This window comes from Muntiacus reevesi, chromosome X (genome assembly GCF_963930625.1).
Source record: "Muntiacus reevesi chromosome X, mMunRee1.1, whole genome shotgun sequence".
NCBI classification, from domain to species: domain Eukaryota; kingdom Metazoa; phylum Chordata; class Mammalia; order Artiodactyla; family Cervidae; genus Muntiacus; species Muntiacus reevesi.
The window spans coordinates 69,500,480-69,514,873 of record NC_089271.1 but is presented as its reverse complement, the minus strand read 5'-3'; the positions used below and the strand labels follow the sequence as shown (position 1 = coordinate 69,514,873).

The following is a 14,394-nucleotide window of genomic DNA, read 5'->3' as shown; positions in this document are numbered from 1 at the left end:
GTTGTGATTCACAAAGTCAAAGGCTTTAGTGTAGTCAATGAAGCAGAAGTAGATGTTTTTCTGTAAATCTCTTGCTTTTTTGATGATCCAACAAATGTTGGCAATTTGATCTCTGGTTGCTCTGTCTGTTCTAAATCCAGTTTGAACATCTGAAGTTCAGGGTTCACATACTGTTGAAGCCTGACTCAGAGAATTTTGAGCATTACTTTGCTACCGTGTGAGATGAGTGCAAATGTGCAGTAGTTTGAGCATTCTTTGGCATTGCCTTTCTTTGGGATTGGATTGAAAACTGACCCTTTCCAGTCCTGTGGCCACTGCTGAGTTTTCATAGCATTATGTTTTAGGATTTGAAATAGCTCAACTGGAATTCCATCACCTCCACTAGTTTTGTTCATAGTGATGCTTCCTAAGGACCCCTTGACTTCGCATACCAGGATGTCTGGCTCTAGGTGAGTGATCATACCATCGTGAATATGTGGGTTGTGAAGATCTTTTTTGTATAGTTCTTCTGTTTATTCTTGCCACCTCTTCTTAATATCTTCTGCTTCTGTTAGGTCCATACCATTTCTGTCCTTTATTGTACCCATCTTTGCATGAAATGGTCCCTTGGTATCTCTGATTTTCTTGAGATCTCTAGTCTTTCCCATTCTACTGTTTTCCTCTATTTCTTTGCATTGATCACTGAGGAAGGCTTTCTTATCTCTCCTTGCTATTCTTTGGAACTCTGCATTCAAATGGGTATATCTTTCCTTTTCTCCTTTGCTTTTCACTTCTCTTCCTTTCACAGCTATTTGTAAGGACTCCTCAGACAACCATTTTGCGTTTTGCATTTCTTTTCCATGGGGATGGTCTTGATCCCTGTCTCCTCTACAATGTTACAAACCTCCATCCATACTTCTTCAGGTACTCTGTCTATCAGATCTAATTCCTTGAATCTGTTTGTCACTTCCACTGTAAGGGATTTGATTTAGGTCATACCTGAATGGTCTAATGGTTTTCCCTACTTTCTCCAATTTAAGTCTGAATTTGGCAATAAGGAGTTCATGATTTGAGCCACAGTCTGCTCCCAGTCTTGTTTTTGGTGACTGTATAGAGATTCTCCATCTTTCTGCAAAGAATATAATCAATCTGATTTCAGTATTGACCATCTGATGATGCCCATGTGCAGAGTCTTCTCTTGTGTTGTTAGAAGACGGTGCTTGCTATGACCAAGTACGTTTTCTTGGCAAAATTCTATTAGCCTTTGCCCTGCAGCATTTTGTACTCAAAGACCAAATTTGCCCGACACTCCAAGGTATCTCTTGACTTCCTACTTTTGCATTCCAGTCCCCTATAATAAAAAGGACATCTTTTTTTGGTGTTAGTTCTACAAAATCTTGTAGGTCATCACAGAACTGTTCAACTTCAGGTTCTTCAGCATTAGTGGTTGGGGCATAGACTTAGATTACTGTGATATTGAATGGTTTGCCTTGGAAATAAACAGAGTTCATTCTACCATTTTTGAGATTGCATCCATGTACTGCATTTCCCTGATGGCACAGAGGGTAAAGTATCTGCCTGTGATGCGGGAGATCCGGATTCGATCTCTGGGTCAGGAAGATCCCCTGGAGAAGGAAATGGCAACCTACCCCAGTATTCTTGCCTGCAGAATCCCATGGGTGGACGAGCCTGGTAGGTTACAGTCTATGGGGTCACAAAGAGTCGGACATGACTGAGTGACTTCACTTTCTTTTCTTTCACTGGATTTCAGACTCTTTTGTTGACTATGAGGGCTACTCCATTTCCTCTAAGGGATTCTTGCCCACAGTAGTAGATACAATGGCCATCTGACTTATATTCACCCATTTCAGTCCATTTTAGTTCGCTGATTCCTAAAATGTTGATGTTCACTCTTGCCATCTCCTATTTGACCACTTTCAATTTATCTTGATTTATGGACCTTACATTCCAGGTTCCTATACAGTATTGTTCTTTACAGCATCGGAATTTACTTCCATTGCCAGTCACAATCACAACAGGGTGTTATTTTTGCTTTGGCTCCATCTCTTCATTCTTTCTGGAGTTATTTCTCCACTGTTCTCCAGTAGCATATTGGGCAACTACTGGCCTAGAAAATTCATCTTTCTGTTTCCTATCCTTTTGCATTTTCATACTGTTCGTGGGGTTCTCAAGGCAACAATACTGAAGTAGTTTGCCATTTCCTTCTCCAGTGGACCACTCTGCTAAAGCATATGTATGTATGTAGACATGTATGTACATATATATGTATGCATGTTCATATGTATCCTCTAGTATTACTTCTAGGGAAGGTTAATAAATGACAAAAGTGTTCTACCTTTGTCCAAAAACATATTTTGCCCTATGTCTTGAGTAAAGTTATACTTCATTTACACATAAATTCTATAGTGGAAGGGCAGGACTGCTGAAATGACTGTGCAAGGAGTTCAGCAAATCCTTGCCCCAAATGGCAATGATTAAACTGTGAAAGTTTAATCATTGGACAAAAGTTTCAAAAACCAACCACTGAAATATTATGAGAAATAACCAAAAGGAGTATACAACAACTTACAAAGTATATATTCAAGAATATCTACTAAAAGAACATCATCAGTAGTAGAGGAAGGATTTATGAAAATTCTCCCCTCCCTAAAAGCAATGAGAAAATCTGCAAAAGTTGTCACCACCAACTATTTCAGAAGTTAGAAAGTTGGTGGAAATGAAAATTGCTGCAGCCACTATGGAAAACAGGATGAATCTTCCTCAAAAACTAAAAATACAACTACCATATGATCCAGCGATTCTACTTTTGGGCACAAATCCAAAGAAAGCAAAAATACTAGTTCACAAAGATACATCTCAATGTTCACAACAGCATTATTTACAATAGCCAAGATATGGAAGCAACCTAAGTTCCATCAGTAGATGAATAGATGAAGATGTTGTATGTATGTGTGTGTATATATATATATATATATATATATACACACAGGAAAATACTACTCAACCACAAAAAGAATGAAAATTTGCCATTTGCAACAGCATGAATGGAGTTGGAGGGTATCATGCTTAGCAAAATAAGTCATACAGAGAAAGATGAATACTGTATCTTATCATGTATATATGGAATCTAAAAAATAAAACAAATGAATATAATGAACAGGGACAGACTCATAGAGAACAAACTAGTGGTTATCAATGGGGAAAAAGTAGGGAAGAGGGACAATATAGGGGTAGGGATTAAAAAGTACAAACTACTATGTACAAAATAAGCTACAAGGATATATTGTACAGCATAGGATATAGAGCCAATATTTTACAATAACTTTAAACAGAATATAATCTCTAAGAATTCTGAATCACTATGCTGTATACCTGAAACTAATATAATATTGTAACTCAACTACACCTCAATTTTAAAAAACTGATTAAAAAAGAAACTTGGAAATTAAAAGCTTACAGCAATGCAGGAAGCATTTATTCACGACAATCAGATAAATTCCAGTAAAACAGTAAGCTATGTGGCATTACAATTTGCTGTATTCCCATCCCCTCTCCTCCAGCTCGGTGGTAGCTATGAAGACCAACAGGCCACAATCATGGTGAAAAACAGCAACAGGGAAGCCACCAGAGAGAAAAAAAAAAAGGACTGGCATGTCTTCAAAGTCTCATTCCCATGGAACTGTCATTATTTGACCTGTCTGATGGTTCTCTGAAATATTCCACTTGCAAAGCTGTCTGTCTGTCCCCAACGATAGTGCATACAAAAAGCCTTTTCCCCAGGAGAATTTGTCAAAACAACTAGGGGAAATTATTTAACCTTATGGCTGCCTGAGCCAATGGATAACAGCGGGGGAAAACAATAGACTAACAAAAGACCCTAAAAGGGAAAAAGCTGGGAAGGAAGATGTCCATAAGAGTTCCAGCACATTCTTAGCAATCTAGAAGACGATGCACATGAATAAGGCTATGCACATGTCCAGGGCTGTGTGTATCTTCAGAAAAGAACTGAAAGAGCCCTAAGTTCTCACCTCAGGCTGACCTTTAGGGTCTGTAGAAGCAGGAATTGAAGATTAAGGCGAAACTGACAACGGCATGGCTGAGTGTTCAAGGCATGCCTCAACATTTACAAAGACCTCTTTAGCAAAGGCTTGGATACTTTTTTTTTCTTTGTTTTTAAATTCATTGATTTTTTAATTGAAGGTAATTGCTTTACAGAATTTTGTTGATTTCTGTCAAACCTCAACATGAATCAGCCATAGGTATACATATATACCTATATGTCAGCTCCCTCTTGAACCTCCATCCCATCTCCTTCCCCATCCCACCCCTCTAGGTTGATACAGAGATCCTGTTTGAACATACAGGAGACATACAGCAAATTCCCACTGGCTATCTATTTTACATACAGTAATGTAAGCTTCCATGTTACTCTCTCCATACATCTCACCCTCTCTCCTCCCCTCTCCCCATGTCAATAAGTCTGTTCTCTATGTCTGTTTCTCCATTGCTGCCCTGCAAGTAAATTCTTCAGTACCATCTCTCTAGATTCCATATGTATGCATTAGTATATGTTATTTATTTTTCTCTTTCTGACTTATTTCACTCTGTATAATAGGCTCTAGGTTCATCCACCTCATTAGAACTAACTTACATACATTCCTTTTTATGGCTGAGTAATATTCCATTGCGTATATGTGCCATAACTTCTTTATCCATTCATCTGTCGATGGACATCTAGGTTGCTTCCATGTTCTAGTTATTGTAAATAGTGCTGCAATGAACATTGGGGCACAAGTGGTTTTTCAATTTTGGTTTCCTCAGGGTATATGCCTAGGAGTGGGATCGCTGCATCATATGGTGGTTTTATTCCTAAGGACTGGGATACTTATTGGTTCCAGATATTTAAGGAAATCACTGTGGAATTGTTAGCTGACTACTGAGATAACCAAACAGAGACTTCAGTAGACACACAGAACAGAGAACATTGACTTTATATAATCAGCTCAGAAATCACTGAACAAACAATAACAATGACAAATAACAACAAACAACAAGCCATAAGGCTAACAGCCAATCTTTCAACAGAAACTCTGCAGGCCAGAAAGAAGTGACAGGATATATTTAAAGTGATGAAAGGAAATAAAACCTACAACCAAGATTACTCTTCCCAGCAAGAATCTCATTCAGATTCGACGGAGAAATCAAAAGCTCTGCAGACAAGCAAAAGCTAAGAGAATTCAGCAGCACCAATCCAGCTCTTCAACAAATGATAAAGGCCCATCTCTAGACAGGAAACACAGAAAAGGCCTATAAAATTAAATCCAAAACAATAAAATAAATGTTAACAGTATCATACTTATCAATAATCACCTTGATATAAATGGATTAAATGCTCTAACCAAAAGACAAAGACTGGCTGAATGTATACAAAAACAAAATCCCTATATATATATTATCTACCAGAGACTCACCTCAAACCTAGGGACAAATACAAACTGAAAGTGAGGGGCTGAAAAAGCTATCTCATGCAGACAGAGATCAAAAGAAAGTAGGAGTAACAATAGTCATATCAGATAAAATAGGCTTTAAAATAAAGACCATCATAAGAGACAAAGAAGTGAAGTGGAAGTCTCTTAGTTGTGTCTGACTCTTTGCAACTCCATGGATGATACAGTTCATGGAATTCTCTAGGCCAGAATACTGGAGTGGGTAGCCTTTCCCTTCTCCAGGGGATCTTCCCAACCCAGGGATCGAAGCCAGGTCTCTTGCATTGCAGGCAGACTCTTTACCAGTTGAGCCACAAGGGAAGCCCAAGAATACTGGAGTGGGTAGCCAATCCCTTCTCCAGCAGATCTTCCTGACCCAAGAATTGAACCAGGGTCTCCTGCATTGCAGGCAGATTCTTTACCAACTAAGCTATCAGAGAAGCCCTAAGGATACTTCCCTGGTGGCTCAAACAGTAAAGCGTCTGCCTATGATGTGGGTGACCCGGGTTCAATCCCTGGGTCAGGAAGATCTCCTGGAGAAGGAAATGGCAACCCACTCCAGTATTCTTGCCTGGAAAATCCCATGGACGGAGGAACTTAGCAGGCTACAGTCCATGAGGTCGCGAAGAGTTGGACACAACTGAGTGACTTCACTTTCATTTTCAAGGCTACTACATAATGATCAAGGGATCAATCCAAGAGGATATAACAATTATTAATATATATGCACCCAACATAGGACTACCTCAACACACAAGGCAAATCCTAACTACTGTTAAAGGGGAAATTGACAGTAACACAATAATAGTGAGGGACTTTAATACCCCACTCACACCAATGGACAGGTCATCCAGACCAAAAATTAATAAGGAAACACAAGTTTTAAATGATACATTGGACCAGTTGGACCTAACTGATATCAACAGGGCATTTCACCCCCAAACAATGGATTTCACCTTTTCTCAGGCGCACATGAAACACTCTCCAGGATAGATCACATCCTGGACCACAAATCAAGCCTTTGTAAATTTTTTAAAAACTGAAGTCATTTCAAGCACCTTTTCTGATCACAATGCTATAAGATTAAAAATCAACTACAGGGAAAAACTATAAAAAATACAAACATATGGAGGCTAAACAACATGCTTCTGAACAACCAACAGATCACTGAAGAAATCAAAAAGGAAATTAAAATATGCCTAGAAAGAAATGACAATGTAAACACGACAACCCCAAACCTATGGGATTCAGTACAAGCAGTGCTAAGAGGGAAGTTCATAGCAGTACAAACCTACTTCAAGAAACAAGAGAGACATCAAATACACAACCTAACCTAACACCAAAAGCAACTAGAAAAAGATGAAAAAAAACCCCACCAAAGTTAGAAGAAGGAAAGATATCATAAAGATCAGAGCAGAAATAAATGAAAAAGAAATGAAGAAGACCATATCAAAGATCAATAAAACTAAAAGCTGGTTCTTTGAGAAGATAAACAAAATAGATAAACCATTAGCAAGATTCATCAAGTAAAAAGGGGTGAAGACTCAAATCAGTAAAATTAGAAATGAAAAAGGAGATGTTACAACAGACAACACAGAAATACAAAAGATCATAAGAGACTACTATGAGCAACCATATGCCAATAACATGGACAACTTCAAAGAAATGGACAAATTCTTTTTTTTTTTTTTTAGTTGGAGGCTAATTACTTCACAACATTTCAGTGGGTTTTGTCATACATTGATATGAATCAGCCATAGAGTTACACGTATTCCCCATCCCGATCCCCCCTCCCACCTCCCTCTCCATCCAATTCCTCTGGGTCTTCCCAGTGCACCAGGCCCGAGCACTTGTCTCATGCATCCCAGAAATGGACAAATTCTTAGAAAAGTATAACCTTCCAAAACTGAACCAGGAAGAAATGGAAAATTTGAACAGACCAATCACAAGCACAGAAATTGAAACTATAATGAAAAATCTTCCAACAAACAAAAGCCTAGGACCAGATGGCTTCACAGGTGAATTCTACCAAAAATTTACAGAAGAGCTAACACCTATCCTACTCAAACTCTTCCAGGAAACTGCAGAGGAAGGCAAACTCCCAAACTCATTCTATGAGGTCACCATCACCTTAATACCAAAACAAGACAAAGATGCCACAAAAAAAGAAAACTACAGGCCAATATCACTGATGAACATAGATGCAAAAATCCTCAACAAAATTCTAGTAAACAGAAACCAATAACATTAAAAAGACCATACATCATAATCAGGTGGGCTTTATTCCAGGAATGCAAGGATTCTTCAATATATGAAAATCAATCAATGTGATACATTTGAAAAAATCCAACAGCCATTTATGATAAAAACTCTCCAGAAAGTAGACACAGAAGGAACATACCTCAACATAATAAAAGCCACACACAACAAACTCATAGCAAACATTATCCTCAGTGGCAAAAAACTGAAAGCATTTCCTCTAAAACCAGGAACAAGACAAGGGTGCCTACTCTTAACATTACTTGCCTTTTGACTTTTGTTTATGATGTTTTTCTCCAAACATGAAATTTTTATGTACCCGAATTTATCAATCTTGTCTTTTATGGATTTTATATGACACTTAAAAAGACTCTTCCTACTCTAGTATTATTTTTTAAATGTTAAATTAGGTGTTATCATTGGGAAAAGCTAGGTAGAGGCTACAAGGAAATCCTCTGCACTATTTTTGCAACTTCTTTGTGATTTTAAAATTGTTTCCACAATGGACTGATGGACTAATGTATGATAAAACAAATAGAGTACAATGTTAATTGTAGAATACATGCAATGTGTTTAAGAGTGTTCAACTTTTGACTTTTCCAATGTCTGAAATTTTTATAATAAAATATTGAAAAAAACCTACGTCTTCTAGTAATTTCATGGTTCCATTTTTTACATTCAAATTTTTGTCTGAGCTGGAACTTACTTTGGTACAAGGTTAAATTTTTTGTTTTAATTATTTAAGTTATACAAATAAAACATTTCTGGGTTGGCAAAAATGTCATTTTAAACCAATATACCTTATACCTAGCTTTATGACTTTATTTATAAAATTTAAGTCTTTAACACATCTAGAATTTATTCTTTTACATACTACTAGGTAGGAATCATACTATATTTTTAAAGTTAATTTTCATTTATTCATTCAAACCCAATTCCTGTTTATTGGTTCTTAATAGAGATGATGATTATCTTTTACATTCTGCACTTGAAGGTCACCATTATCAATATCTTTCCAGTTTCCTTCATTTTCATTTTAAGTTTTACTTTCCCAATATTTTAATTATTTATGGATTTTTTTTCTGAATTCTCACCAAGTTTTTCCTGTTAATTCTATTAACCACACAAACTTCTTACTTACAACAAGTTCCAAAACACCATCTCCTTCATCAGCATTTTCTATCACAATGGCTCCAAATCCAAGCTCTCGGATTAACTCGGCTATCATTGGGGGTTGTATGACAGCAGGGTTATACCTCACTTCTGCCTTGCCAGCCATCAGAGCCACAAGTACAGAATATATTCCTAGGAATATTGATGAGAAAAACAAGTCAAATAACATTTCTCATAAAAAGAGTAATCTTTTAAAAAAATATTCATTTATTTGACTGTGCCAGGTCTTAGTTGCAGCATGTGGGGTCTAATTCCCTCACCAGGAATTGAACCCAAGTCACCTGAATTTACAGCATGGAGTGTTAGCCACTGGCCCACCAGGGAAGTTCCCAAGAATAATTTTATAATAGTCTTCTTTTCATTTAACTGTGAAAGGGTTAAGTGAATCTGGAAAAATTTATTTCTTTACTTTTATACAATCTTGAACCCCAATAAAACTATTTGAAAACTAGGCCTCATTTAAAAATTTTTTTTATTATGGAAAATTTCAAATACACACACACACTCGAGAGAGAACAACATAATAAACTCAATGTACCCATCTCTCAGCTTCAATAACTATCAGTAATACTGGGCTGCTCAGAAGGCAATGGCACCCCACTCCAGTACTCTTGCCTGGAAAATCCCATGGAGGGAGGAGCCTGGTAGGCTGCGGTCCATGGGGTCGCTAAGAGTCGGACACGAACGAGAGACTTCACTCTCACTTTTCACTTTCCTGCATTGGAGAAGGAAATGGCAACCCACTCCAGTGTTCTTGCCTGGAGAATCCCAAGGACAGGGGAGCCTGGTGGGCTGCCGTCTATGAGGTCGCACAGAGTCGGACATGACTGAAGCAACTTAGCAACAGCAGCAGCAGCTCAGGTTTCATATATATTCCTACCCACTCATCCCTACCCTCTACCCTGATTATTCTGAAGCAAATCCTAGATATCATATAATATGTAAAATTTTAAATATGTATCTCTAAAAGATAAGACTCCTTTCCTTGGACTTCCCTGGTGGTCCAGTGGTTAAGAATCCACTTGCCAATGCAGAGGATATGGGTTCAATCCCTGATCAACAAGGAATCCCATATGCTACAGGGCAACTAAGTCCATGTACCACAACTACTGAGCCTGCGAGCCTCACTACTGAAGCCTGTGTGCCAAGAGCTCGTGCTTCACAGCAAGAGAGGCCACCACAATGAGAAGCCCTCGAACTGCAACTAGAGAGTAGCCCCGATCACCACAACTAGAGAAAGTTCACACACAGCAAAAAATGAAAACCCAGCACAGTCAAAATAAATAAATAACCTTTTAAAAAAGACTTTTTTCTTTTAAAAAATAATAATACCATTATCAAACCTAAAATAATTATTCAATATCATCAAACATCCAGGCAATATTCACATTTCCACAACTGTCTTAGAACTGTTTAACAATGTTTGAATTGTGATCCAAATAGAAAGTATTTTTAGGAAATGAACATAAAGTATTTTAGAAACCTGTAAGACAGAGTCCTAGAGAAAAGAACTCATTTACTTAGGAAACCAATGTAATTGTAGCAAAAAATCTAAGAATATACCAACATACACATTATAATATTATCAAATAACAGTCATTTCTCTCTCAAATTGTATTGCCTGACACACACTAATCAAAAATGCTCTTATTCCCCCCCCACCAAAAATTGCCACATGACTTAACAAAGCAGTTCATTTTATGGCAGTCATGCTGTTCTCTGGTATCAGTATTTTGTTAACAACCACTCCACTTCTCTAGGTCAGCTATTGCTGTCACTTCCAGGAAGAAAATTAATAATATGCAGCAGAAATGGCAGTTCTTTCTAGGAATCTGTGGCACTTGGTTGCTACCTGACAGGGAATAGGAATCAACAGTCCATAGGTCAGCTCTGGGGTTTGATAAAAAGAAAAAAATATCCAAATACCAATTTAATAATAGTTTTTAATATGAAAATAAACTAATATAATCTAAGCTTTCTATATGAAATTGGTTACCAAAAAAGTACTCTTTTCTTTGGAGAAAAAAGGTAGTTATACACTGGGCTTTGTGAGTACCAAATAATTCAGAGGATTGGATCATAGGAAAGTACTGGTGATAAGATAAGGGTATAGGAAAAGGAAAAAAATCTTTTCACTTCAGTTGGATGTCATCTATAGCCAAAAAGAAACAGAAAAATCTGTTTTTTCAAGTTTCAAAACATTTTATACTTATATAAATTATGGACAATTTTTAAAATTTTTACTTCAAAATATAATTAGAACTTTTTTCTATTCATTTTTAAAAATATAATTCAGGTGAAACTGAGGGAAGACCAGTGCCACTTAACTTAAAAAAAACAGAAGTGAATATAGGTAGACTGTGAATGTTGACCCCAGCTAGGCCAAAGCTATTTCTAACTAGGTTAAAAGGTGGTAAAGGAGCAGAAAGTAATTGGAACAATCAGTTTTAGGGATTTAAAAAAAATCTGTAATTTTTATCTGTAGTAGTCATTGCTTGTCTCATGAGAAAGGCTATATCTGAACTGCTCCTAAAATAGTTGGTTCTAAAGTTAAACTAGCCCTTTGGAAACTTTTTTATTTCATTTTCTTGCAACCTTCCTCCTGTTCTTCTTAATCACTCAAACAAAGTATAATTTAGTCCAGACGGCATTCTAATTAGATATAATGCAAGAAGAAATGAAGGATGTAGAAATGACAGAATGTGGACAAGGTAATATTGAACTTAAGATGACTCTAGTATATAACAATACATTTTGTTACCATAATGTTCTGATCTTTACATATAAGGTGAGTCTACTAGCCATAGGTCTGTATTATTACTCTACATACTTTATTTCCCCAATAGTGATGATAAGCTTATACTAATCATATTTATTCAGCCCTTGTGACTATCAGTAAGATACCTAGGGCTAGGGATACCTGAGTACCAAACCTATGACTTCAGGCTCATTAAACATAATCACCTATCTCTATGGTTAACAAATCTATCTCTATGGTTAACAAATCTTCACTATGCTGTGAAGTCCATTAATGTGAGTGCAAAATTAAAAGCTAAAACATCTGAGTGTGACTAAATAAAAAAATGTATTGCAGATTTTCTAAGAATTTGTAACTCAAAATGAAAACTTGTACACAATATTGAGTAACTTTTGAACACTTTTACTGCAAGCAAAGATTAGTGATCAAACTGCTGGAAGAGAACAATTCTAAAACTTGGCTTTGGTCCAGTGCTTGCCCTGGGTATAGTAAAACTGAAACTCTGAAACTTACAGATTCTAGCTGTTAGTTTTAAGCATAGTTTTATCAGAAAATTTAGTTTCTTAAAATCCACTGCAGACAAGGTCCATAAAGAATAGTAATCTTATGTAATTCCTTCTGCTGCTGCTGCTGCTAAGCCGCTTCAGTCGTGTCCAACTCTTTGCGATCCCATAGACAGCAGCCCACCAGGCTCCCGCATCCCTCGGATTCTCCAGGCAAAAACACTGGAGTGGGTTGCCATTTCCTTCTCCAATGCAGGAATGTGAAAAGTTAAAGTGAAGTTGCTCAGCTGTGTCTGACTCTTAGCGACCCCATGGACTGCAGCCTACCAGGCTCCTCCATCCATGGGATTTTCCAGGCAAGAGTACTGGAGTGAGATGTCATTGCCTTCTCCTTTCCTTCTGCTATTTGACTACAAATTTCACTGATATTAAAGTGCAGCCATGAGATAAATGAGACAAGAACTATATCTAAGGAAACAAAAACACTAACAAAAACTGGCTATCAGGAAGTCAAGGTTGTCCTGTAAATCATGATAGTCTTTATGAGGCCTTGGCAAGAATCATAAACATGGTTACAAAACACATAAGAGGACAAAAAGGACAAAGTTCTCAAATTAGTACATAAAATAGCAAGTTTTAAGAGTGTCTTACCTTCTTCTCGTCTTAAATTCCGTTCAATGTTTGCTACACAGGAAGCACAAGTCATACCAGTGATCTGTATATAACACTTAGATGAAGTCTTTGGCTCCTCCTTGTCATGAGTTGGTGTCATCATTTTGGTGTGAAATTCATTAGTTGAGGTCAAAAGTGGCATTTCTGATGAGGACTGAGCTATTACTACCAATGGCTCATTTGTATCTGGTGGACAGGGAAAGATTCTTTTCATTTGAGGTATTCTCCAGCTGCATCCTCATCACTTATCACAATCCACACCTCCTAGCACTGTCAAGCTGTTGCAGCTACTGCTGCTAAGTTGCTTCAGTCATGTCCAACTCTGTGTGATCCCATAGACAGCAGCCCACCAGGCTCCTCTGTCCACGGGATTCTCCAGGCAAGAATACTGGAGTGGGTTGCCATTTCCTTCTCCAGGCACTGTCAATCCATTCCTTTAAAACTGTCATGGACCTAGCCCTGTGCAATGCTATCTTTACACTTTCCAGGAAGTGACTTCCAAGTTCAACACTGCCCATCCCAATTCTTGGGAAAATCAGAACTAGATGAATAAACAGAACTTTATATCAAGATCTTCAAGCCCATTATCCCTACCCCAAACTCCAGTAGACAGTGGTTTATTAATAGAAAGCTCTTAGTTTTATAATGAATTTCTATCATTATGTTAATGATTTACATACTGGCAGTAAAGCAATTCGTGTAAGTGGGACAAAAAGCAATCTGCAAAACAGCAATGCAGTACAATGTCATTTAAAAATTGTTAGAGTGCATAGATGAGAACATGCATAAGGAAGCCTAGGAGGGTACATACCAAACTACTAGTAGAGGCTATTTCTGGGGAATGAGGTTATGGCAGGAATAGAATAACAGAAAGATGAACAAATTTCCTCTATAGACATTGCTGTATGTTTGAATTTTAACAATAATACATAGTGTTTTTTAAATTAAAATGTCTTTGATGGACAATGGAAGAAGAGGCAAGGAGTAAGTCAGCAATAATCTTCATTTTTCACAAAGTATTCAGAGAATTTTTCTGTAGAATGTTTATGGACTGTGAAACAGTGGAAAGCATCTGTCATCCCAGAAGCTCCCCTGCAGTTTTAGCGGAGACTTAATTTATCCATTTCAGTATTAATTACCTCCCAAGAAGGGAGAAAGTATTCTTTTTAGGACATCCATGTACCTGCAAAAAAAGCTAAAGATTTTCAACTCTACTGCAGAGATAAGGAGGAAAAGAAGTGATGAGGAAATTTCCACTAACGTGTTACTTCTTTCCTTTGGGCAAAAAACTGATTCAAGTCTATTTGGCTAGTCCACAGAGGAAATCCTGCATAGCAGAGCTAGTTTTTAGGATACTGAAAAAAGGCATCTTTTGAAGAAACTTTAACAAAAGCCTGACCACTTCCATAACAAAAGCCTGACTTTTCAAATCAGTTATAATAAAGGCTCTTAAATTTTGACATACAATCACGTAGGGGATCTTGTTAAAATGCAGATTCTGATTCAGTACATTGAGGGTGAGGCCTGAAATTCTGTTCCAATA

General features: G+C 37.3%; 1 protein-coding gene across 3 annotated transcripts in view; it reads right to left on the bottom strand.

The window, feature by feature from the left end:
* ATP7A (ATPase copper transporting alpha) overlaps positions 1-14,394 on the bottom strand; it is a 141,927-nt gene that overhangs the window by 34,691 nt on the left and 92,842 nt on the right. For all 3 annotated transcript variants that reach the window (XM_065916975.1, XM_065916976.1, XM_065916977.1), the window contains exons 5-6: positions 12,831-13,037; positions 8,887-9,050 (exon numbers count right to left, since the gene is read on the bottom strand). In XM_065916975.1, coding sequence (XP_065773047.1) covers positions 8,887-9,050; positions 12,831-13,037 — 371 coding nt within the window. The remainder of the gene's footprint in view (positions 1-8,886; positions 9,051-12,830; positions 13,038-14,394) is intronic.